Consider the following 26,511-nt stretch of genomic DNA (forward strand, 5'->3'; position numbering starts at 1 on the left):
CTCAAGAAAGAGATTCTACAGCAAGCAGCAAACAGACCATAAATTGCTTTCAGCCAACATTAGGTGAAGAATGATGGTTTCCATTTTGTCAAATTCCAGACACTTATCTTGAAATCTGTTATGAAAGGCTGTAACAGAGTGACTAGAGGCAGTGTTCAGTTTTGACATGAAAACACATAAATCTAGGTGTTTATGTACAGGTGAATACATGCATCTTCTCTATAAGGTTGCATTACAATCAAATGGAAATTCCTTACTGGAATCCAGAGGGCTACTGAGATGACCACTGATAAGATGTCTGGTTTAGGGTAATCAAAGTCTCTGGCCTCCACTGACTAAATTACAAGGTCAATGAGAACTTATAGTTGACAAGAGCTAATGTACCTAGAGCACAGGGAAAGGCCCAGATCGTTAATTCTTCAGATCATTAATCATATTTATAGCAATAAATAAGAAATTCCAGCCACAAAGGAAATGGTTTCCTCTGGCTCAGGCAACCTCAGCGAGCAGCAACAGTCATTTCCACAGATCATCACCACATGAATTATGTTTATAACCAAGTGAAACCCCTATGGCATGGGATAGCGCAAAGTGACCCTCATCTTGCTGAGCAAAGCAGAAGACAGAGTAACTTCATACTGCCAGAGTGGACTCCATTTATACCATGTGGACTAGGTCAGAAGACCAAGGAAATGTAACATATTATGCCTGTTCCTCTCCAATAGGGCAATATTCATTTGTGCCCTACAGCGTAAACTGCTTTTGAGGAAACCTGCTGGGGTGAAGTATGCTTGCAGTTCAAGATCATATATCTTCCTTCTTACATCTTCATACATCTTCCTTCCTCTTCACTAACACCAGCCTGTGCAGGGGACGCAAATAATATAGCTGGCCCTGTGTGAACTTAGATTCACCAGGACTCTTGCTAGGGAATGAAGAGTTGGTAGTAAGGAACAATGGTGCAGAAGATGAAAGAATGGAAGAGAAGAGACTGCTTGGTGACTATGTTAAAGGCTTAGAGTTCCAGGAAGCAGAGGAGAAGAACAATACAAGCTCTGCCAAACAGACTTAGTGGACATATGAAACTGATAACTGAGTCCCTTCAGGTGCCCAGGTGCTAAAACATCCCTGAGCCACCCCTCTGCAGAGGTCTTCAGTGATTTAGAATAGTACCTAAATACAAATACACAATATAATAGTGGTATCATTAAGCAGTTGAAGATCAGGAAAATTTGTTAACTGTATGGAATGCTCAAAAAGCCATGCACTGGCAACAATTTTAATGCAGTTTCAGGAGGTCGGCCTTATAGACTTGTAGCCAAAGGAAGTTAGGAAAGGAATGGCTAAGAAAAGCAGGGCTAGGAAAAGAACTAGCTAGATTATTACTATAAAAATGTCATTGTGGAAGATATTTATGGGCAAGTGGTCTGACAAATGGAATCATTACTGTTCCCTCTCCACAGTTTTGTGAGTCTACCCAAGTAGCATCCTGGAAGAAAGGCAATATTTAATGAAAAATACCAACAATTCAAAATCTTCTACTGAACTACTTGTAGTCATTGAGGCTTCTGGAAGTTTGGCCCATGACAGCTAAGACATTTTTATGTTTTGAGAAACCAACTCTTGATTTAGCATGTCTTTACCTAAATGAATATACAAAGTCTGTTGAACAGTAAGTTTGCTGTCACTTCACAAAAATGTTTAGAAGTGTTGCAGTTAGGAACTAGGACACAACAAAACTCATACAAGTAGGTAAAGATTAATAAAACAATGTGCATCTGCCTTGTTGTCCACCAGGTAAAATCACCAGCAACACAAAGTTCTTCATACACAGGGGCTTCAGTTTTTTGGCTCAGAAATGGCAACAAATGCTGCCTAGCAAACGGGCTTTCTGTTGATTTTTCCCCCAGCTTTCATCAGTCAATAGCAGATGGAATTTCATTTTTCTAACAATTACTATAGGCTTAGAAGAACAACTCTTACACTTCCAACAGAGATGATGGAAAGCAACAACAACTATTAAAAAAATCCCACACAAACATTCTGGCCATCTAGACACTGAAATGCAAAACTAGTGCTTCTCTACAGCTAGGCTCTTCTCTACAGCTACGCCCACAGACTCACTATGGGTAGAATTAGGCACTGTATTTCTAAAAACTATCATTGATAGATAATAACATAACTTGATATTCCTAAAGAAACAGTTTTCTATAAATATAGAAATTGTTAATAAACCTGATGGCTCCTTAAATGTTTATGGAGATGCAGCCAAAACTACGACATCTGTTTGTAAAAAGCTTACATATGAAAAATAGCTCAAGTAATTAGTGTTTTAAAAATTAAGTCAGGGATGCAAAGATCTGCAAACTTGGTACAAACTAATCTTTTGTTTGAAGTCTGGTAGGGCAGAATTTACATTACAGTCAGAGAATGAAAAAAATTGGCTGTCTTGACCTATTTTGCGGCTAGGACTGAGCAGAAGAGAGTTGTAAGCACTTTTGTATTGCTGAGATATGTTACTATGACAAAATATTCTACTCTCTCATAACATGATTCACCTTAATACTGGTGTGTTTGCAAATATTAATTAGGGCTAATGACCTCACTTTGAAGTAAGTAATTACTACTACAGTGATGATAAAGTAGAGTTCTAATAACGCCCAGAAGAATCTTGAAAATGGCATTTAAGAAATCTCTTTTCACATTTTTCTAACTGAGGTAGCAGAAACCAAACTGTACACTTCTGACTTTGTATTTCAACTTTGAACTGGTCAGCTGTGTCTTCTTTGGGAAAATCCATTACATAGAATTAAACTATTGTATATCAGTTTAGGAATATGTTATTGAAATTCACACACACCCCCCATTCAGAATAATGAAGAGTGCAGAGAAATACTTTCCTTTTTCCTTTCCTTCCTTGTTTCCTTTTCCCTTCCTTTCCCTTTTCTTTCCTTTTCCTTTACCCAAATTTTAAAAAGAATTAATAAAACACACACAAAAAAGAAAGGGAATGGCAACATTTAATTTTGTTTTGGACAAAACATGTCAACTCCATTGTTTTCATTTTTTGTCTTCTTTTGCCAAAAACAAACAAACAAAAATGTCCAGTTAATATGAAATTTAAATTTTTAGAATATTTTAGGGAACTATAAATAATTCACATAGCTTCTTTACTGTACTGACCCTCTTTAAGATGCTGTAGAGCTCTGCCTCCTTAGGGAAATGGGTGTTACGTTTTCCAGAGCTCTTTGATGCACAGTGATGAACATGCCTTATGCATCATCCCTCAGAAGCCTACACAAATGTGCTAACTAGCCTAGACTGCCAGCTTTGGTACTTGGTAGCACTGGATGAGCACATTAGATGAGACATTAGAAACAGTGTACAGCAGAGACAATCCTCTTAGAAGACAACAGGAATGGCAGTTGTGCTCATTTCCTCCAAGAGTATTGTAAAAAGGGTGACTTCCCATATACTCTCAAGCATCTTCCTCACTGGGGAGAACAGCTGTGCCTAAGAGAGCTTAGTTTTTGTCACAGTTTAAAATCACAGACAGAAAATCACCTTTATCCTGGCCCAAACCAGGACAGTTTTAGCAGAACTGAAAAAAAAAAAAATTAGAAACACGGGAATGAGGTTTCAGGTCTAACTTTACAGAAATTAATGGGAAAACAAGATTAACAACTGGAGTCAACACATCTTACCAACCACTAGAAGACATTTTCTTATTTCTTAGCTATACTAATGGAAAGGTTTGTACATTCATGTGAAACTACAGTTTGGTTTTTTTTTAAGTAACCATCAATCCTTTTCTAACAATTACATTTAATATTCATTCTTTTTATCATCTTTCAAATGTCTTAAGTCTGTCAATATTTTGAAATGAAGCTTTTGTAAAAGATCTCATATGACCCCTGACTTTGTAATTGTGATTTTTGTTATTCAGGAGTAAACTCCAGTTCATTTCCACTCATAGTCTTTCTCACCGAGGACCAACAGACAGCATGGTATTCTGAGAGGCTAATTAAGAGATTGGTGGTGACATTTTAGCAAATCCAATTCCCTGCTGGGAGATACTCCTTTAATTCCCTCTTTTATAATTTTTGAACTAGGAAGAACAACCAAGAAAACAAAGCCTTTTTGTAGACAGTAATTTTGAGGTACTCAGGAGTTTGACAGTTATGATACTCTAACCCTAAATCAACCCTGAGTTTGTTACCTGTCAACAGGAATGTAGGTCTAAAGCCTATAAAATCACACAGGACTGAGTATTTTCTAATCAAGTCTTTTGCACAGTGTAGATCCTTATACAACATAACAGGCATATTTCCAATTAAAATACTTGCTAGTAGTTCCTCAGAAACCTTCCGTGCAACAATATCTAGCCTGAAAAGCATAAACAAAAGAATAAGAATATGCCTAGAATCCAACTAAGTGGCTCTGGAATAGTCCTTAATGAAAAAATGTTTTCCTTAAGCATTATGAATTCTTTAGCTACAATTAATAAAAGTTGACAGATGAAGCAATTAAAAAAGCTACACTTCTGCAATAATAAAATTTGTAGACAGTGGAGAAAATGCTGATCTACTTTAACAAAAAAAAGCATCAAAACCAAAACAAGGATATTTTTTCTTTTCCTGTTTACTACTTTTCATCAAGATACCTGCATTTGACTTCATGGGCTTTTTTTGCAGTGAACTGCACCTCAAATGCCTCACCCTCAGTAAAAACAGATGACCTGTCAAAGCTTCATACCTTCAACAGACCCGGCATGGTGGGTGATGCAATCATGTGGGCAATGACCTTTTCAATTTAAATCGAATGTGTCTTGCCAGAGCAATACTGGATTCCTCCTTCAGTTCCTCTTAACATGTTCTCTGCCCCCTACTGAGACAAAATTACAATCTTTATTTTCAGCACTCATGCTGAAGACAGAGCTGAATGCAAACCCCCGTCTCCGGGTGACTTTCTGCTTCTCTCATACAGTTATTCCTGATGATTATTTTTGCTGCTGGAACAAGACACTATTTAGCATTTTTGAGAATGGAACTTCATACAGCTATGGTGTAGCTACAAGCCGGAGGTTTCGTTTAACCTGGCTGAACAAAGAGCTCAACTGAAAGCTTTGGAATTAATCCATATTTCTCCAGCACATGTTTGGAGTTGGTGCTTTAATTGGAGCCAGTCTGAAGGTTTCCCAAAAAAACTCTCTAGGGAAGTTTTTCTAAATCACTAAGACTGTATCTGCCTACTCGTGATTTTTGATTACTTAGTTCAAATGCTTTATGGGCCAGAATTTCTTCTGTGCCAAAATCTGCTAAGGGCAGGTTATGGTTTCCTGAGCCTGCAATGCCCATGTGAGTCATGGGGCTGCTTTCACTTGTGCCAGCTGAGGGATATGATGGGCCAGCTGGCAGCCAAAGCTGGGTGGAGTGCAGGCACCCCTCAAACATCCCTTCTCTTCCTTTCTGCTCACTGGGAGACTGGTGCCACCTCCTACTTGACAGAGAGCAATCAGTTGCAGTCTCTATCTGGCAGTGCTGGGTTGTCCAGAGAGACTATGCTGGCTGTAGAGTATGATCTTCTATTTCACTTTCAATAATGAAAGGGAAAGGTTTTGAAGCTGTAGTAAGAACAGGATGTTCTTACTACAAGAGAACTCGGTGGATTTAAGGACCACATACATCATTGTTGCCTGATGCTGATGTGAAAATTCAGCTCCCTAAGCCAGCAGAAAGTATTTTCATGTATTCTACTTCAGTTTCTCATGATGGAAAATAATTAGTCCTTTCAAAAGCACAGGGGTGATCTCTGGCCTACATCCAATCAGGATGATACTCTTATCTTGCACTATACCAGAGGGAGTCTTGGACCATTTCTACAAACTGATACGTCCTTCCCATGAAAGTCAAGAGGCTTAATTTGTGACATAAAGGACTGCAAGTTCTCTGACACACTTATCTCTTTTCTGAAAACCATATTATTTCTGGAATCCCATCTACTTACACTAAGTTTTAACTAGATTATCATACAGAGTTGTAAGACTACACTGGCTGTAATCAAACCTGATAAGCTTATTTAGTTTTAGTCTTTACTTCCCAGAAGCATATAAACAAATGTAGCCCTAACAAGGACACTGACAATATCAGGGTTTTGTTTTGCTTTTTGGCTTGGGTTTTGGTTTTTTGTTTTGTTTTGCTTTTTTTAGAAAGAGGATTAAGTACTTAAGCTTTTCATTTTTACTTTTACTTAAAAGCTTGAGTAAACTCTATACACATACATAGCTAGTTTACAGTGAGGTGTAACTACAGAAATAACTTTAGCAGAAATTCATCTGGACATAGGGGACTATGGACTACAAATACAGAGCTCACTTCAGCTCAGGGTCTTTCAAAGCAAGATCCTGAGCCTCTTAACACCCACACCTTTGAACAGGCCTGCTGAATTTAAGACTGCTCAAATCTGTTAGCACTGCAGATTCAAAAGCTAAATTTAGTGCTATTGCATCCAATGAAAAATGCATTATACATCAGGTTGCAGTATTTCAAGAACTGATGCAAAAAGCGGTCCAGGAAGAAAATGGTATATAACTTTCATTAAATGTAACAACAGCAAAGTCACATAAAGCAGATATAACTCAATTTACACTCAAAGTTATTTAAAAACAAAGAGCTTGGTATTTTGTGTAATTGTTTATCATACTGTACTACAAGGTGAGCATATAAATAAGGCAAAATTTCTTCATAAATCAATGTTTAAAAGAGATACAAAATACCTTGTTTTGGGCCAGGCAGCTATCTCAAAATGACAGATGTACATGAAAAGAAAAATACACATTTGCACAATTATGCCTAAATATCAGCTCCTCTTTTCCCAATTTACTTCAGCTCCAATCTTTCAGACAAGTTCAGTAAAGGTTAACTTCAACCAGCAGCTTAATTTGTGAGAAAATGGCATATTAAATATATTAAAAGGTTGCTCTAAGGAGTACGCATGGTAGAACTATATTCCTGTAGTGAATGCTCTCACCTATGTATATTACACAGACATGAATACCTCTGCTTGAATTCCAGTGTGCTGTACAAAACTAAGAAAAACTCTGTCTATCCCACAAACTTTATAAACAAAACTGTAATGCATATTGCCTAAGAAGCACTGGGAGTGTCACTGCGAGACTGCACACATAAATGAGGAGTGTAGGTCTCCATCTTAGAGAACACAGAGTACTGGAAGGAAATTAACAGAAATACAGAAGCAAGTAAGAAGACAATACAGCAATAAAGCTACTGTTTGCATAAATCACATGGGGGTTGTCCCTAGAAATTTGTTGTTTTGTGTGAAAATGGTTTATGTTCCCATGCATTTCTATGTTCTTTCTGAAACAGCAGTAGATATATTTTGGCAGAAGTTTGTCAATTTTAAGATTTGCATAAGCATTTTGCTTCTGACAGCAATTACGTTTTCACATGCATTGTTCTGCTTTGCTACCAGATGGGTCTGGAGGTGTGCCTGTGTATCCTCACAGTACCTTCAAATCACTCAAAGTGTACCTCAAATACAGTAGAAGGATAATGCTGGATTAGACCTCCAGAAATCATACAAAGTGTATCTGAAAGACATTTGTCATTATTCTGTAATTAAAAGTGCTAATGACAAATATACAGTGATTTTTCCTTGGTAGACTGTAACAACATTTAATTGTTCTTACAGAATTTCTTATGTCAACTTCTACTTTCCCTTGCTAAGAAGTCTGTTACTACTTAGTCATCCCTTCAATTGACATAAGGGTTTTATTATTTTTCCAACAATCTGTTACATATTGGAGGATAAATTATACTTTACACCCCAAGCCTTCACTTTTCTTTATCAAATACACAATTATTTTGACTTTGCTGTTATGATCGCATGCAGCTATTTTGCACCCATCTGAAAGCTTTGTGTCCAAATCTGCACACAACATTTCAGCTCAAGGCTTATATATAATTAGTTGACTCTAGTCATTAGTTAACTTCCAAACATTAATTCCTCTTAGAACACTGTAAAACAATGCTTGTGGTCTGCTACAAACCCCCAGGTTTCCCCTGCTTGCTTCTGTTGTACAAGTTATTCAGTTATTCCACACTGCATTTGTGGAGGGACTGTACCTTTTAGTTCTGAGGTGATATACTCTCATTTTTTTCATGAATCTATGAAATTACGTGTTCATTCTTAAAACTGTTTTCAATTGCATCAGCTAAATGACTGCCTCCCACTGTGAGTGACTTCCACTGACCAACTGCACCTTATCTGAACATCTTAGTTCTAAGTGTTCAGCACCAACTGACTGTAGTATTTCAGTATGTTGAATCTCTATTTTTATATTATAGGATGACATAAAAGAAAGAGCATCCTGTTCTGCTGTACATATCATAAAGACCACAAGAAAAATACCTTCTAAAACTTTCTTTTTAACTAAACCCCTTTTAACTGTATTTTGCAGCATCCTCTTTCTAGTCACTTCTGACTTTGAAACCCAACCCAGAAGGGGGCTCCTCTGTCTGGCAGGCACTGCTCAAAATGTGACCCAGCAAAGAGAGGACAGATGAAGTCTAGTTAAAACTACAGAACTCTCTAAATGCCTCAGGCTCTTTGCTTTCGTCTTTCTTGCAGCCATGCCTGCCCGCTGGTGTCTGCAGGCACACAACTTTGATTCACTGCCCACTTTATCGCCTGAGCATTCTTGAACACAAAGAACACGAAATACCTGCTAAATAGCACTGACCTCCCCTACGGATACTCGCGGTTTTGAGTCCCGAGGCAGCTACTAGGAAGGACAATTAAAAGGGGTGTGTATTCTTTGGGAAGGGCGAGAGTTGGCCGTCTGATACAGAACTCATAGGCGGAAATCTTTCTCCATGTTTATGCAAATCCTGCTTGATTAATTAGTGTTATCTGTTCATTGGCGTACTTACCGAACTGCCTTGTGTGCAGAGTAAAAGGATACTGGGAGGGGTACAAACAGAGCTGCTCTTAACAGCTCCTGGTCAGACAGTGGCTGAAGACAACAGCAAGACATTCGTAACCGCATCCCCAAGGGATCGAGTGGAAAGCAAGCAGGAAAGACTGGAACCAAGGCAGACCTTAAAAATTACAGGGGGGGAAGCTCCCTAAGCAGGAACTCAGAACTTGGGTGCAGTAGGAATTAACTTTCGTGTTTGGGGGCTAAACAAACCAAAACCCATGAAAATCAGGGAGAAACTGGCATGGCTTACAGAGAAAAGTCAAAGAAAACCGACTAAAAAATCTATAAATTTTCTTGTGTGATGGACAATAGGATCACAGCGTTACTAACAGTTTTGCACATAATTTGTTCTAACAGGAGCAAAGAGCATTTTGTAAGTTCTCTTTAAAATATCTAACTCTGACTGTTAACTGCAACTATGAAGGAGCAAACTAGAATGGAATAACTTTAAGCTATTAGGAGTCTGCAGGAGAGCAAGTATTTATGAAATATTAAACACAGGTAATAGGGACAGTTCAGGGGTTTTATTTTTTAAGCAAGAGTAGATTTTTCAAAAGGACTATAGGATAGGCAATGCAACAAAAGGCTGCAAGAGGGGGTTTTTTTGCATTTCTATATTAAAGAGACTATTAGAAGCACATGGTGTCACTGGTGGGATCTAAATCAGCTTGATGTCATTTACTAACTGAATTAAGTAAAACTTTAAAGAAAAATATTTATGGAAAAATCACATGAAAGAGAACAGAAGAGACATGCAGAATAAAAATAGGGCTCACGTAAGAGTGAAACAATAAAAACCAGACAAAAGTAGATTCCAAATAGAGAAAAACACATCCCAAGTAGTCAACAGCCTGACCCTGAGAGGCTTTTAAGACACCTGCAAGATATCTGCAAGATGAGAGGGATGGGAAAGAGTACTCCCAACTTACAGCCTAGAGCTCTGGGTAGAAAAAACATTCAGTAATTAGAGCCACTGTATTAGCATGCTATCAATCTATTAATGAGCTATTAGCATACTAAAATACACACCCATAGGGTAGAGGACTATGTCCCTACATAGGCAGGGGACTCCTACTAACAAAGAGCCCCTTACCCTTTGAGCACGGGCAGTGAAATTGTTGAGCATAGAATCATAGAATCATAGACTTGGCTGGGTTGGAAGGGACCTCAGAGATCATCAATTCCAACCCTTGATCCACTACTGCTGCAGTTACCAGCCCATGGCACTGAGTGCCACATCCAGTCTCTTTTTAAATATCTCCAGGGATGGAGAATCCACCACTTCCCAGGGCAGCCCATTCCAATGTCTGATCACCCTCTCAGTAAAGAAATTCTTTCTAATGTCCAACCTAAGCATTGCCACTTTAAATGGAAGCAAGGAATTGGTTAACCAATCATGGGTGCGAATAATAGAATAATGTTAAGAAAGTTCTTTCTCACGATTTTGTGTATAAAACTAGAACTGGCATTTGGGGAAATTTACTTTCATTTGTGGAATACCACTCTGCTCTCCTTTCTGTGCAGAACTGGATATTAAAGCAAAAGATCTCGACTCTATGCATGGACTGGCAACAGACCTGCTTTGGGGACAAGCTGAGTGGCAGTTTAAAAAAAAAATAATGACACAGTCCTGTATTTGACAGTGAGCAATACTTAGGAAACGTTTAATTTTAAATTCAAGGCATTAACTCTGATTTATCACATCGTTATTCCGTGCTATTTTAAATGTTTATCAGAAACCCCAGGGGAGGTGAAAAGTTTTCCAGATTATTTCCTGAAAACCGTTAAAAATGTTTGTAGATTTTACAAGTAAGAAAAACATAGCAAAAACATATTGTTTGAAGGTTAAAACCAGGAACACAGCTCGGTGGGGAGTGGTTCTATGTCTCAGGAGTCTCGGGGCCCAGCTATGATAAAAATCGGGGCCTCATCTGCAGGCATTTTATTTAGGTGTTTTTCCCATCATTTAATAAATTCACGTTTTAGAAGAGCTTTTTTTTTTTTTTTTTTAATTTCAGGTCAAGGTGTTTCGGCTTGCAAGCTTAATACAGTTGAGTCTCAGTGTTACCTACAACAGGGCAGGAGAACTGCAGCTACTTGGTTTACTGAGATTACCTCAACTTTTCCACTTCGGTGTTTCAAGGCAGCACAGAGCTGCTGTACACAGAGACGTTTGGGAATCGCTGTTTCCAACCTGTAACGACAGCTGAGCCTGTTACCTTCTCTCCGGGAACTTCACCGTCGCCTTAACTCCACGCAGGGGCATTAAGGAAAGGGCCAGGTGTGTGGGAAAGGCCAGGAGCGAGCCGGCACACAAGCCAAAGCTTTACAGGCCAGTCAGGCGCAGCACCGGGCAAACACCCGCCTCTCCCGCCCTAAGCCAGGCCGGAACCGGCCCTGCCCCGTGACTCAGCGGCAGCTGGGCCCAGCCGGGCGGGTGAAAGAGCTGGGTACAGCTACGGCTCGGTGGGACGCCCTTCCACTAACTTACGCCGCCTCGCTTAGGGAGAACGGCTGCCGGACGACGGTCTAAGCTCCCGCCTCAGGCCAGGTCCGGTCCGATCCGGTCCGGTCCGGGCAGCCCGGGATGGGGTTCGGGGGGGGGGTTGGGCGGGTGAAGGCGGCCCCGGCCACGTGAGGAACATTCGAACAGCCGGCGCGAGATCCCAGCCTGCCGCGGGGAGCACGCACGTCCCTGCCGGCCGTTGGCGAGGCGGGGCCTCCCATTGGGCGGCGGCGGACACGTGACCCGCGGCCCAGCACCCGCCTCCCCGGTTCCGCCCCAGCAGCGGCGACGGCCGCGGGACGGCGAAGGGGGGGGGGGGGGGGGGGGGGGAGGGGCGGGGGCGCGCATGCGCGGGGCCGGCGCCTCTTTTTTTTTTAAAATTTATTTTTTATTTTCTGTTTTTTAAATAATTCTTTCCCCCTCTGTCAGGAGGGAGGTGATGTCGGCGGCCTGGCGCTGGGTTACGCGGTACGGGTTAGCCGCAGGGGCAGAAGGCCCGGCAGGGGGATGGTGAGCGGGCTCCCGGCCCGGGCAGCCTACGAACAGACTCCGCCTCCTGCCCGCCGCAGCCTCAGATCCGGCTCCGTAGCCCCGCGCTGCCGGGAACAGTCAGTCGCCCGGTCCCGCCGCTCCACTCCCGTGAGGGGAGGTCCCGTGGGGGTAAGTACCGGCTCTCTCTTCCCCTCTCCTTTCCCTCGCCGCCCTTCCCGCGATCGCCCATCCTGGTGCCTTTTACCTGCGCGGGACGGACGGGTCACGGCGTAGAGGGAGGGCCGAGGCTTGGCGGTCGGCCCCGGCGCGGTGCTTAGGGTGGGCGGGTGGAGGTGCTGGCGTTTCCGAAGGGAGATCGTTCGCCTTCCCGGCCGATTTGTGCTTTCCCCTGGGGCTCCCAGCCACGCGTGCGTCCCAGCTCGGGCGGGTGTCTCCCCGCGGGCCTCCCCGCCCGGGCGCGGGCCCGGGCCCGCTGCTGGCACCGGCTTCCCTCCGGAAGGCGTGCGGGGATCAGGTGAAGAAAGAGAAGGGGTAGTCCGGCTGCAGGTGACACTCGCCGGCCTCAAGCAGCAGGGCTGCAAGCCAGGGGAATGCCGAGCAGGGGCGGGAATTCACCCTCAGAGCCCGGCGCCGCGGCAGGGCCTGGTTCGCCCTTTGCGGGGAAGGGGGGGGGGGGAAGGGGAGGGGGCATGGCATGGCAGCGGTTTGGCGAACGGCAGTGGGACGGAAAGCCATCCATCCGCTTTGAAAATAGCGGAGCCAGGGAGGGAGGGAGGAATTCGGGATGTTTGAGGAACCGCAGTGGGGCCTTTGGAAAGGGAGCCGGCGGCGCTCTGTAGGGTAAAGCGGCAGAGCCTCCGCCGGCACCGGAGGTCTCCCCAGGAAGAGAGAGCCGCGGCCGCCGGGCTTCCCCCGCCTCTGCGCACCCGGAGGCACCGCCGGCACCTCCTGTTCCAGGGCAGTGCTGGTGTTGGGAGGTCCCCTTAGCGCTTAGGGGCTCCACCGCACCCCGCGCGTCCTCCCTTGTGGCGAGCGTGATGAGAGCAGTGACTTCCTGAGCTGCCTCGTCGTGGGGCGGGCGCTCCGGTAGTGCAGAGACCGTAGCCCTTGTGGTAGATATAGGTGATACGGGTGAACGCAAATGTGAAATTGTCTTGTTCTGGAAACGCTGCGTTAAATAGGGCAGCTGTTCTAGTTACTGGGTGGATTTTAGTAGTTCAACAGAACATCTGTATTTTGGATTTTTTTTTAATAAAGAGAGCTGTTTCTCAATATACTCTCATCTTAGCCTGTTCAGACCATTCAGAAACTTCTTGAAGGTTGTCAATATCGGATGGAGGTGGGGTTTTTGTTCCCTCTTATTTCGCAAGTGGTAAAACGCGTCTAGGGTTTTCTCGCTCCTGTCTTCATGTATGTCAGATTCTCTTGTTTATTCCTGTTTTCAGCACTGATATATAGAGCTCATGTAAACACAGGTAGATGCACAGAACCTCGAGGCCCAGCCAACAGGTTTACTCCTCTTAGTGGAGAACAGGCTTTCTAGTTAATGTCATGCTTGTGGCTGGGTTCAAAATGGTAATTTGATCTCCCAGAGAATCTGATGGTGTAATTCTAGGTCTTAGCTAGCCTTTGAACCGTGGCTGCTGCCAAAGAGATGCATGCAGTCTTATCTTTCTCTGGTTGTGTTTTCACACACTTTGTGGGAAACCAGACAGGGCAGCCAATATGACTTTTAAATAAGTATTTTATTTTTTTCCTCAATGTGTCAGATTGTAATAGTTCCCCAGTCTGATGAGAGTCATGGAGGGCATGGTGGGACCTCTACTTTCAGGCTGGTGTGGTTTATACTATTTCAAAGCATTTTCACCGAACAGTCTTTTGACACTTTACTTCCAAACGATTCTAATAACTTGACCTTATTTGTGAAGTGTGTCAGGCCAAAATTCATGGCTTTTGATGAGTGATCTCTACAAGACTGTTGTACAGCTGGATTTTCAGTTATGCTTTAAAATATTTCATCAGCTAAACAAGATGTTCTGTAACCATGTATTGTTATCATTTTTGTCCCAGAAATTCAATTATTTGTGGAATCCTTTTCATCTGGCCCGGTCTGAATCATGAACCTTAAGAGGTTTTTTTGAAGAGGTTCAATTCTTGCACGAACTTAAGATTTAAATTGCTACAAAACTTCATCTTCTCCTTAAAAAGTCTTTATATTTAGTGTCAGCTCACAGAATCATAGTTGGTAAAAACTTTTTTTTTTTTTTTTTTCATTTAAAATTTGAATAATGTGGTTGGCTTGCCAAGTTTCTTGGATACAAAATAACATAATTGGACTCACTTTTTGGTTTTGTATGCAGCTTCAGTTAAAACTATTACAGACCTTCCTTCTCCAAAGTTGCTTTTCTCTTACTGCAGAGATAACTAGCAAGATGTTGATGAGCTGCTTACATTAATTGCTCTAAAATCCATTAAATGCTCTGTGGCCTTTGGAGTGAAAATAATTTGATTTATTTGTAATAGTTTTTAAAATTCCTAATTAGTAATATTCTGTCTATCCTGGGTTTTGCAGGAGAGCCACTGAATTCATTCTTACCCAAAGCAAGCTTTCTGTCCATTTGCTGCCATAGGTTCTCATCAGTATTTGTTTTAGATGCTATAAAGAAATTTACTTTCAAGACCATTGCTGCTAACGTGGTGTCCTGGTTTTGCTAGGATAGTAACAGCAATTTTCTGGTCAGGGAAACTGTACTTTTGAGAAGACTGCAGCACCCAATTTGGTAGGAACAAAGTTGATCGCAAGTTTTGTTTTAGTTTGTGGTCAGCCCTAGTATCTGGGTTTCCATAGTGATCAAGGTCTTTGGCAGCTTCCACTTAGCCAGGTGCTAAAACTAGGAGGAGAGGAAGCCAGGACAGCAGACCCAAGCTGGCAAAAAGGATTATTCCATCCCCATGTCATTCTCACTACAAACTGGAAAGTTTGCTGGGGATGTCTCTCTTTCCTCAGTGGTCTCCATCCCTGGAGGCTTTTGCCTGTCCTTTCACTCCTGAGGCCTGATTGTCATAGAATCATAGAATTGGCTGGGTTGGAAGGGACCTCAGAGATCATCAAGTCCAACCCTTGATCCACTACCACTGCAGTTACCAGACCATGGCACTGAGTGCCACATCCAGTCTCTTTTTAAATATCTCCAGGGATGGAGAATCCACCACTTCCCTGGGCAGCCCATTCCAATGTCTGATCACCCTCTCAGTAAAGAAATTCTTTCTAATATCCAACCTAAACCTCCCCTGGCACAACTTGAGACCGTGCCCTCTTGTCTTGCTGAGGGTTGCCTGGGAAAAGAGACCAACCCCCACCTGGCTCCAGCCTCCTTTCAGGGAGTTGTAGAGAGTGATGAGGTCTCCCCTGAGCCTCCTCTTCTCCAGGCTGAACAGCCCCAGCTCCCTCGGCCTCTCCTGTCTTTTTGTCTGAGGCCTGTTTGCTGTGAATATTGAGCTTTCACTGGAGCTGTGGTGCTTGCAGTGTTTGATGAGTAGTTTGAGTTTTGTGTATTTTATAGCAGTGTCGGTATTAGTTTTTAGCACTATTTTATCAAATCTGTTTCCATTTAAACCCACAGGTCTCTTTTTCCTGATTGACCTTCCAGGGTGGGGAGTGGTCATTGGGTGATAAAAAAACTGACCTGATGAAGGGATGTGGGTATCCTGAAGCAAGAGGGAGTGGAATATGGGATGTTTTCAACTGATCTTTTTTCCCTATTTTGGATTTTTCTCGCAGCCTGTCAGAATAAGTGGCAACCAGATGTATGGGTTATGGGATTGACATGAGTTTCTCTAGCAGTAATACTGCTAGAGAAAACTCATCCTGTAATTTAACTGTATGATTCTGTTGTTGCTTAAATTTACTATCAAATAGGGCTGGATCACCACAACTTTGATCTCATGTGCTGTTGGTTGTTGTTGCAACAACAGGTATCAAAAAGACTTGGTTTTCAAGCATCATTCCAATGTTACCACCTTCTGTATGAACTCTGATTCCCATTACTTGCTGTAATGCAAACTGAAGACAATTGTTGCTTAGATTTTAATTTCTGTGTAATTGATTCTCTGTTGTGTGGGTTTTTTCCCACACAGGTGTGTTTTTTTTCCACAGGTGTGGAAAAATGGCAAAGAGAATCGCAGAGAAGGAATTGACTGACAGAAACTGGGATCAGGAGGATGAAGCTGAGGAGGTAAAATACACTTTAGATTTCCCTTCCACTACAGGCAGACCATATGGCAAAGCAGCTTTTAACAGTTAAAATGACACCAGCAACTTAGGGGAAAAGAACTTTACATTTCTAAAGGGAACCCCAGGCTTGTTGAAATGCATAATGCTTTTGAATTCTTCAAATGTGTGATGGTATTCATTGAGTTCACAAGAAAAGCTGTTTTGATTTATTGAGATAGTTGGCTCTAGCCTTCATTGATATAACAGTAGATAAATTTTTTTCATGTCTCATGGTGGGTTTAAAGGTCAATAATAGTTAAGTTCAGAAATGAGGAGTGCTTAGCTGAATGTCTCTATGCAGCCAGAGGAATTAAGCAGTCAAATGATACATTTTATCTGATTGTAAAAAGGCTTTCATGTTTACTGTCTCACTTATTTACTGTTTGAGTATTATCTTTAAACTGGCAGATTCTGTGCTACTAAAATATTTAATGTTTAGGCTTATAAAATATTATTATGCTGCTAGTACAATTAAATTAATTTGAATATAAGAAAGTTTAATTTCCTCCTTTATTGAGGCGTAGTAATTAGGCATTAGCTGCTTTTGCTAATAGTTGACCTACAGCAGACTGCAGGAGATTGAGCCTACATCTCAATTTACCTTCTTTAAACTGAAGATTGTTTGTAACAGTGCAATACTGACAGATTACCTTTAGCAAAGATATCTTATGTCTTAAAAAAATTAATAAACTGAAAAATAGTTGAATTTTTGGCATAATAAAATTGAGACCACACACAGGGAAATGTAATGCAGAATAGGAAAGAGTTTTGAAAGTATCAACTAATTATACAAGTAGCTGGCTAGCTAATAACAAGACTATATTTTTCTGTGATGGATTTTTTTTTTTTTTTTGGTACTTACTGCTTAGGGAGAAGTGTTAAAATTGTGTTCAAAAACTGATCCCAGCCATTCCCTCAGACTATGATGTCTGTGTATTCTGAGAATTTCACTAATGATTCCATAACTTCTTCTTAAAGGTGGGAACCTTCTCTGTAGCAAGTGAAGAAGTCCTGAAGAACAGAGCTATTAAAAAAGCAAAGCGCCGAAATGTTGGATCAGAGGTAATGGGATCACTAAGGATTAATGTAGTTTTACTCAGCTGCAAAATATGACATCCATGATCATGTTTTTACTTATTTGAGCTTGTAATAGTAGTATATAAAGCTATCATTTAGAAGGTAGGTGTAGCTAGTCCACCTCATACATGCAAATTAATTTTCACTTACTGTTCCATAGCAAGAATAAAGATAGAACGAACAACAGGTAATAACAGTGGTGTCCCAAAACAGGGCTCTTCACTCAGTGTGCAAAAACCAAACATCACACAGAGTCAAGATCCTTTGTTTTATTCCAGTCCTTGGCAGAAAAGGGTGCTAGGTGGTAATTCTCATTTTTTAATAACAAAATAACAAGAAAGAAAAAACCACAGAAAAGAAAAATGATTGGTTAGTCATTCCTTTTCTTATCTTGAGGCTGGTGGTGTCTTTGGTTTGAGATTCAGGATGGCTAAGGTCTGATGCCTCCTTCTCCCCCCATGAGTCCACCTGGTAGCAAAACCAGGAATCTTTGTGACTGTTAACACTTTTCTTTTGACTGGGTGAAAGGAGATGTGTACATTTGAAGTATAAATGCAAGAGTTTCAGACACATCTTCTAAAGATGTAAATAGCATTCAGTGAACTACTCCAGTTTCACGATTTGCAGAGATAGAAGTTACTACATCAAAGCAATCAAAAGGCTAGATCAAATCCAGAGAGTTGATTTTGCCAAATCTAACTATAATCAAAAGGGTAGATCAAAAGAAATTAAAAGTTACTAGTTTTTTGTAGTGGAGGGCTGGGGTATGTCTCAGGCAGACACTAAAGAAAAGCTAAAATATTAAGCTGTTCTGAGAATGAAAAAGATGTCTTTTATTAAGAATGCTGTTACTTTTTTTTTTTTTTTTCTGCATTTAGTGTTTTAGGGCCACCTACTCTTCGCAATAACAAATTGAAAGTTAGTTGGCTGTTGTTACAGGTTTAGTCCTGGTGAAAGCATTAATCCAGTTCAATCAAATTCTAGTCCTTTCAAAAATCCCTGATACATGCTTTGTCATATATATCTCTGAAATTTTCTTTCAACAGTGCATGCCCCGTGTTATAAACTGGACAGAAACTTTACCTATTACATTGATGTTAGATTGAACAGGGCTAGGCTCACAGGCTGGATAGTTTTTGCTGTCCTTTTGGTCTCCCTCTTGCTGTCCAAGGAATGTAAATGAAGAATCTGTCTAATCCCACTTTGGCCTATAGTAGTTTTAGCCACAAGTGTGGTAGAGGATGCAGTTAACTAAAGGAAAATTGACTGGGAAAAGGTGATGCAAGAAAGAATCCACAATGAGCGATTTTGGAGCAAATGGAATAGGAATAATATCTGAGAAAGGGGACCAGATGATTGCAGAAGAAATACTCAGGAGGCTGGGAGTCAGCTGTGAAGAGAACAAAGCTTAAAGAAGAGCTAGGAAAGGCTGGGCAAAGTCTGCAAAGCAAAAGCAATGGCAGAGTAGCTAAGGCTGTGTAAGAAACCTGTAAAATAGTTAAAAAAAGAAAAACTTGGAATTTATTGATGTCCATAGATAAAGCAAGCAGAATGTTGTAAAGAAAAAGACTGCAGTTTAACTTGAGTGCCCAGAGAAAAGGGTAGGTAGGACAGATCAAAGAGAGAATAAAACAGGAAAAGGTAAAGCAGAAAGAGAAAGAAAAGGAGCCCTTTTCCACCAGGTTGTAACAGAACCTAAAATTGGTAATTTTTGCTATTTCTTCAGTGGCAAAAGTGGATGAAACTGAAGTTGCATTAAATTCTCTTTTCCTCTGATGGCTTTCCAGATACATTTAAAGTCCACTTCCAGTAATAAGTGCTCATTGCCTCAAAAGACATTAGGTGTAGTACCTAGAAGTGGTGGTGTGCCTACCTGTGTGTTAATCACACTGTATCTTTTACAAACATGAAGAAACTATATGATAAAATGATATGATTTTAAAGTTGGCAGTTTTAACTAGGTAATGAAAAGGCTGCAGAAAGGATGTATTTTATTATCTAGTGCAGTCTGTCTTTATCTCTCCCATCAACCATGTTGGAATACTTTTTTACATGTCTCAAATTTTATATAGGTAACTGCAAAGTATGCTGTTTTGATGGCTGGCTTGAAGTTTAATTGCAGTTGTAAATACTAAATGTTGCTGAAAATAAGCCCACAATTAGGTTTTGCTATGTAATTTTTAAAGAAAAACAAGATGCTAGGAATTTCTGAAGAGGTAGTCAAGCACCTCTGCTGCTCTGAACAACTCTTCTATATCCACTTCCTAGATCTAGTCTATTTTCATACCAAACATCTGAGGCTTTTAAAAATAGTAGCACTGTGTGTCATAAGGAAGCTATTAAATTTGTTACATAGTTGACTTAAGAACAATGCATGAAATCACACACTGAACCACAGTAAAATAAAGGGAATATTATGTGGGCATAGGATTTTTGTGGAGGACATGTAACTGATTGTCTTTTTTTTTTTTTTCCCCTTTCTTCCCCCAGTCGGAAAGTGGAGGTGCTTTTAAAGGGTTTAAAGGCTTTATATTGCCTTCTGGGAAAGGAGGAGGTGGCTTCAGTGGATTTGGTAATGGTGCAGGAATAAAGCCTTTAGAAGGGCTGTCTAATGGAAGCAGTAGTGTCTCAAGCACTCCTTCTTTCAGCAGTTTAAAGACCACCTCCGAAACACAATCAGCATTTGGTAAGTTTTAAATGAGCATACATATTTATCAACAAATTCAGCTATAAAATCTGTGGGCTTAATAGTGAAAAAAACAAATTCAAACAACCCTGTAATTTTCTTCTAAGGTTTTAAGACTTCATAAGATTTCTTAAAAAGATTTTAGACTGCTGAAGGGTTCAGTTATCAAATGCATGCAGTAAATTCCTGTGTGATCTAATACTGGAGGTAAAAGCTTTATAGGCACAAGTGGGAATGGAAGACATTGGCATAATAGCCATAGAAGAGCTGAATAGCATAAAACTAATAACATATTGCCATTAAATAATTGTCCCAATTATCTAAATTTAATAATAATTAAAAAAACCCTAATGGAAAATGTCCATTTAGCAGGACTGCAGTTTCTCTGTGTGATTTTATTTTTTTAAGGTCTTGTTTCTCTGTTTTGCAGTTCTTAGTAAATATATGCTGCATACCTGAAGTCTTAACCTTTTTCCTTGTACATCTTACATTGCCAACAGTCTTACTACAATCTCACATCTATACCCACATTTTAAGACACTTGAAATAATTTGCCAAATCTAACTTATGTTAACCATGCCACAATGTCTGAGGGTCAGCATGCCATGGAATAGAAATGCTGGAGTTTGGAGATTGGAGTAATTTAGATTTCAGTGAGCTTAACTAAATTAGAAGAAACCTATCTCTTTAATAAGAATTTTCTTAATTAGCTTATTAGGGGGTTTATAGGGAAGCCACTTTAAAAAGAGCACTGTCATAGGCTAGGGTGTTCAGAGTTTTTTAAAGCACAGGCTACAAGAAATAACTGAGTATTTTGTTTTAATAAATATTACAGCTTGGTAAGGCTTGAATTAATATTTTGAGAGGTTTTGGTGAAATACAAAACTTTTAATTTTAAAAATTTTTTAAGGGTCTTTTGTAAGATTTCTTTGGAAATTTTTTTTTAATACCTGGAGCTGTGTGCTCCATGCACTAAGTTACTTGTCTATACTGGAGGGGCTTAGATCTGTTTCACAGCATCGTGCATTTAGTATACTGGTATACAGTGTTGTGATAAAAGACATGGTACCTAACTGAACAAGAAGGAATAATTTGATTAAGAAATACTGAGAATCCAGTTTATTTTTTAATGAAATTTTTCCTTCCTGGAAAGATGTTCTAAATCACGTTTTTCTTCTAATAGGATCCACAGTGTCAAATGGTCCTGCTACTGCTGCATTTACTGAGAAAAAGGCTGCAAGCCCAAAAGCTAATGGTGGCAGTCAACCATCCTTATCTGTCTGTGCTCAGAGCAAAGCTTGTAGCTCTGGTGTTTACCACAAACAGTTAGCATCTTTAAACTGCTCAGTGCGTGACTGGATAGTTAAGCACGTGAACACAAACCCTCTGTGTGACCTGACACCCATTTTCAGAGACTATGAGAAGTATTTAGCAAACATTGAGCAGCAGCACGGAAGCAGTACTGATACTGGCTCTGAAAGTGAAAGCAACAAGACACCTGGATCTCAGGCTGTTTCTGCATTTGGGAATTCAAAGTTACAGCAAGGATCAACATTTTTGTTTAACAGCAAAACTGAGGATACCTCGGACAAAAAACCTGAAGCCGCACCAGATAAAAAAGACCCCTCCCTAGGAGCTACATCATCTGCCTCATTTAATTTCGGCAAGAGTGTTGATAGTTCTGTTTTGGGTTCTCTTGGTTCAGGAACTCTTAGTAGTTTCTCATTTTCTTCTGGCTTGTTTGGGAAAGATGCAAATCAGGCTAAGTCTGTCACTGCAGTGTCCACCAGTGCATTGGAAGCTCAGACAGAAAGTGGCAATAACGATGACAAAGGTAAATTGTTTTCAAAACAGTGATTTTAATGTATATGACTTAAGAATACTGCAAAGATTAAATAATACTAAGCTGAAATAGATAATAATTGTTCTTGAATTTAAAAGCTGCAAAACAGTACCATCAATTTGAAAATACCTGTCTTAACATACTGCTTAAGTAACACTAGAAGTATATGGTTACCAAAACCTTTATTTCTGTCAGATTTATACTCTCTGTAATTGAACATAATTATTAAGCTGACTACAAGACTTGGAGAAATGAGATTTAAATCAACTGGTATGTTCATCTTTGAGCCTGTAGGAAATGTCAGCCCTGCTGCTATTTCCCAATAGGTTTATTAAGAGATCACTCAGTAAAATGCATAAGATATGGAACAATTTCATACATCTTTCTTACTAGACTGTAAGGCCAGTAAAGTTGCATCCTACCTGAGAGTTTTACTCTGCTGTCGAGCTAAGCTGGATACAGTAAGACAGTAGGAATTCTAGCAGTTGAGAGATTGGAAAAGCATAAACCTACTGGTATCTCTTGGTTGTCTGGACTGCTATTGGTTACCCTTGTCCCAAATTAAATTTGGCTGGTGGAAGTATTTATTATGCTTTAGCTGAATGTATTTGTGGAGACTTCTTTGAAACCTTAAAACTGTTTCCCTCTTGACAAAAGGCTTTGACAAGTTTGACCTGTTAAGCTTTATACTTTTTGGCTTTGTTTGGTGGGGGTTGGGTATTTTCATATCATTTAAATTGAAGATGAACATAAAGTTGCTTGAGGGGATATGGCTGAATGAAGACTTCTTTTTCTGTAGCCGAAGCTGCTTCAGAACCCAATCTAATTTCAACCTATTTTGGGAGTAATTGACATGCATATGCCAAAGGCACCATGCATAAGCTAGTTCCAACACAATGCCAAAAGCACCTTCCAGATCATATACTTACAACATTAACATATGGAATGTGTTAAAACCTTTTATTTAAAGGAGGAGAAGAGGAGGAAGAAGAGCCACCAAAAGTAATTGTTAATGAAATAAAAGAAGATGATGCTTTCTACTCAAAGAAGTAAGTGACTTTAACTTGAAATAGTGAATAGAATCAGAACTTTGAAAATAAAATTTATACCTGCATATTGCTATTCTTCACCACTGCAGTGCATAATTAATGATGTATGCATTCTTGGCTTCCTAGTTAATAAAGCTTGTTAGGAAATCATATAACGTATGATGTTTCACTTTTAGAAAAGTTAATTACATACATTCTGCCTTCATTGTGTTTTGTAAATTTAAATTGTAGGGGCTTGTGCCACAGAAGTAATGTACTGTACTTCTGAAAAAAATCAGTCAGGTGCTCAGCTGTTTGCATATCCTGAAATAAGACTCGTCAAAGGAAAATGCTGATAGTTGAATGAAGGATTGAATAAGTTGCACCTTTAAGTTCAAAATCAGACTACTTCTACTAGGAGCAGTTTTTCAAAGCATGGTCAGTAGTCCAAGTAATTGCATGTCTGCAATTAACACTAATTATAATTAACACTTAGCACAGAATTTATCCTACAAAAAGTCATTTGCTTTATCTGAGAGAAGGTACATGGTAATTAATGAAGAATGGCATTAGTTTTATTAGAATGTCACTTAAAAGTTTTTAAATTTTACTTGACAGTCCTATTAACTTCAAAATGATACAGCAAGTTCCTAAGGTTTTGTGATTGGTGTTTTTAAACAGTAGCTTTTAGTTGTAACTCCTACAGACCCTGAGTACAGGTTGCTGTGATTTTTACTTTTCCCTGAAAGTAATATAATTGTTATTGCAGTACTGAAAGAACTAACTTTCTGATCTGGAAAGTGTGTTTTAGAATATAAGGTCAAGAAGAATAAACATTTATGTTACAGCCTGTTAATTCCTAATTATTAAACTATTGGCTTACTGCAAGTCAGATGAATGTGTATGTATTGAGGAAATGCATTGGTATTTAATCTCTCCATATCTGTACAAACAAGTTTGGTGGCTTTTTAAACAGGTGCAAATTGTTCTACAAAAAGGATAACGAATTTAAAGAAAAAGGTGTAGGAACATTACACTTAAAACCAGCAGGAAATGAAAAAACTCAGCTGCTAGTCCGAGCAGATACCAATTTAGGTAAGTAAATTTCTTCTGCTAGCAAGTCTTGATGTGAAATTCCCTGCTAAGCATTAGGATTTCTTTTTTTTTTTTTTTTCCTTGTACCTCATAACAGACACAATTAGTGAAAATATTTCTACTTTTTAAAAAATAATTTCAAGTATTGAACAAGCATTGGCTGCCACTAATGAGTATTAGAAAATAGAGTACATGAAGCAGTGCAAGGAAGTAAAAGGTCATAGTGTATATTTGGGTATTCCTCACCCCACCCCCTGTGTTTTAATACCTTTTCTCCATTCCTGACTTGTTGAGTGGCTTTGAAGCACAGCTTAAGATCCACAGTGAAATATCCCTGTGTCAGGTGTGATGAAGAGGAACCAACAGTTCATCTTGAATATGTAACTAGTTGGCCATGTGGGCAGACACCCGTTGTACCTGGGGGTAAAGGGGAATGTGAGGTATATCAGGCATGCAGGATTTTGCTATGTGCATTGCTCTTAAAATCCATGCTTCCAAAAGAAGTCCAGCTATTTAACTGTGTTTTACCTAACTGCAGTTGGATCACAGATTGTAGGATTAGAGTAACCTGCAATGCAATGTATCCTCAGGATATCTTTGGAGATGAACATTAATACATATAGCTAATTAAAGAGAAATACACATGCACCCCGACAGTTTCTTTCCTTTTAGAAGTTAAGGGATCTTGACACACTGAAGTTTTTAAGGTGCAGTGTTCTGGCTGAAAAGTGGTTACATGTTCAAACTGCACATCAGTCTTTTGTTACGCATTGTTGAGACTCTGTGCTACCCTTTAATACCTAATTTCAGCAAACTTACACATGGAGTTGAAAACTTCTGTAGAACAGAGTAAATATTATGCTTGTAGAAGACCTGAGGACTAAAGCCATGCTGCACTGTAGGCCACTGGTAAATCTCCCCTCACACTGCAGGCCCATTAGGGACAGAGCTGGCAAGGCTGGCTGGAACTCCTGCATTAGATACTTCTAAATCATCAATTTATTTTAGTGAAGACAAAAGCAGTTCTTGGCAATAAGACTGAAGGCAGATGTATGGCAGAGTTGGCAGTGCTTTCAGCATTTTGCTGGGGATTTGAGTATGTTGAATAGAGCAGATGAAAACTTGATTTCTCCAAGTGACCCACTCTTTAACCCGTCTTGATTTTTTTACTCAATTGATGCTAATTTTCCTGATGTTGATTCACATTCCCTCTACCTTCATCTGAGGTGATTCTATGGGAAATCTTTTTTTTTTTTTCTTCATCTCACACAATTAAGGCATTTCAGCTTGGTATTTCCAAGCATTGGTTTCTAGAAGCTTCTGCAGTCATAGTGATGCACACTTTCCTTTTTGCTGTCTTCACCCAGTGCTGTAGTCCTTTCCTAAAATCTCACTGTGTTGAAAAACTGAACTGGAAAGGAAGGCGGAGACTGACTTTTCCCTAAATACTACTTCCGTGTTCTGAACTATTTACCAGGTTTACAAAACGTGTGCATCTTCTGTGGAAGCAGATTTGAAGTTTGTTTGCAACTGCTTTAATAGACCACTAATACTGAAGCTGTCAAACTCACTACGTAATTTAACAAGTTGACATAGAGCTGTTATTAAAAACTCAGTGGTAGTCCACATCAGATGTGCTGTATGATTTGAGGATACTTAGTGCTTATTTTACTTTAGTTTGGCCAGTTTTAGATTAACAGTGTCTGGATGTGTTAAAGCTAACTCTCTGCTTCTGCTGATGAGCTGTGCTTGATGGTCAGAATGAGTAACTTGCATAAGCAGAAACTAAGCACTGTGACTGGAGTCCTCATTTGCTGCCTCTCCCTTGTGTCCTTCCCTTTTTCCTGTGTGTCCCTCTTAATAATTTGAAATTCCTCAGACTCCTCCCCCTTTACAAAAGGAGGACACATTATTTTCAGAGATTTCCTCATTCCTGATGAGAAAAGAAATCTGTCAGAACAGTGGCCATGAGCAGATGGCTTAGGGAAGAATAAGATAAGTATACGTGACATTTTTGAATTGCCTTCCTTCCAAACACAAACTTAAATCCTATTTAGGAAGTGTACTAACATCTGTATTGCTGTAAAATCTGAAAAATTACTAATTGTAATTTTTTTCCGTCCTCATGTGCAGGAAACATACTGCTGAATGTTCTAATTCCACCCAAGATGCCATGTACAAGAACTGGAAAAAACAATGTTCTTATAGTTTGTGTTCCTAATCCACCAATTGATGAGAAGAATCCAGCTGTTCCTGTCACCATGTTAATAAGGGTGAAAACAAGTGAAGATGCAGATGAGTTGCACAAAATCTTGCTGGAGAAAAAGGAGGCTTAAATAAGTTGCAGTCAATGATTTGAGGAATTATTGCCAAACTGCTGCTGCTCTTTTTTCTTCTATAACTACACTTGAACACTTAACTCTTTACTCTAGTAAGAACTGTTATAGGAATTCTGGAAAAATTCTGTGAGGAAAAGCTAAACTAGCTAATAAAGCTTTACTAGAACACAA

The 26,511-nt window shown here is 39.9% G+C and overlaps 1 protein-coding gene and 1 long non-coding RNA gene across 5 annotated transcripts in view; one reads left to right on the forward strand and one right to left on the reverse strand.

The window, feature by feature from the left end:
- The window catches only part of LOC139791254 (uncharacterized), a 29,808-nt gene extending 18,017 nt beyond the window's left edge, over positions 1–11,791 (reverse strand). Inside the window, exon 1 of one of the 2 annotated variants that reach the window (XR_011723844.1) lies at positions 11,221–11,791. This is a non-coding gene — a long non-coding RNA (uncharacterized lncRNA). Of the gene's footprint in view, positions 1–11,116 lie in introns of both variants that reach the window. The other variant, XR_011723845.1, reaches the window with a different exon arrangement.
- A 100-nt stretch (positions 11,792–11,891) lies between these two features.
- On the forward strand, positions 11,892–26,511 carry NUP50 (nucleoporin 50). 3 transcript variants are annotated; one of them, XR_011723842.1, is made up of 9 exons: positions 11,897–12,167; positions 16,137–16,234; positions 17,251–17,334; positions 19,840–20,035; positions 21,219–21,869; positions 22,849–22,927; positions 23,883–24,001; positions 25,369–25,478; positions 26,135–26,273. XR_011723842.1 is itself a non-coding variant. In XM_071733291.1 (8 exons), exons 2-8 carry the CDS (start codon positions 16,166–16,168, stop codon positions 26,335–26,337), a joined length of 1,401 nt encoding a protein of 466 aa, XP_071589392.1. In that variant the 5' UTR covers positions 11,892–12,167; positions 16,137–16,165; the 3' UTR covers positions 26,338–26,511. The 3 variants fall into 3 exon arrangements, 1 of the variants encoding a protein (XP_071589392.1); XR_011723843.1 differs by having other exon boundaries at positions 25,369–25,489; positions 26,135–26,272; XM_071733291.1 differs by lacking the exon at positions 25,369–25,478 and having other exon boundaries at positions 11,892–12,167; positions 26,135–26,511.

Source organism: Heliangelus exortis, chromosome 1, assembly GCF_036169615.1.
Source record: "Heliangelus exortis chromosome 1, bHelExo1.hap1, whole genome shotgun sequence".
NCBI lineage: Eukaryota > Metazoa > Chordata > Aves > Apodiformes > Trochilidae > Heliangelus > Heliangelus exortis.

Coding starts and splice junctions, on each gene's coding strand:
- NUP50 (XM_071733291.1), top strand. CDS start 16,166: ATGGCAAAGAGAATCGCAGAGAAGGAATTGACTGACAGAAACTGGGAT. Junction 17,335..19,839: donor GCCGAAATGTTGGATCAGAG/GTAATGGGATCA, acceptor TTCTTCCCCCAG/TCGGAAAGTGGAGGTGCTTT. Junction 24,002..26,134: donor CCGAGCAGATACCAATTTAG/GTAAGTAAATTT, acceptor CCTCATGTGCAG/GAAACATACTGCTGAATGTT.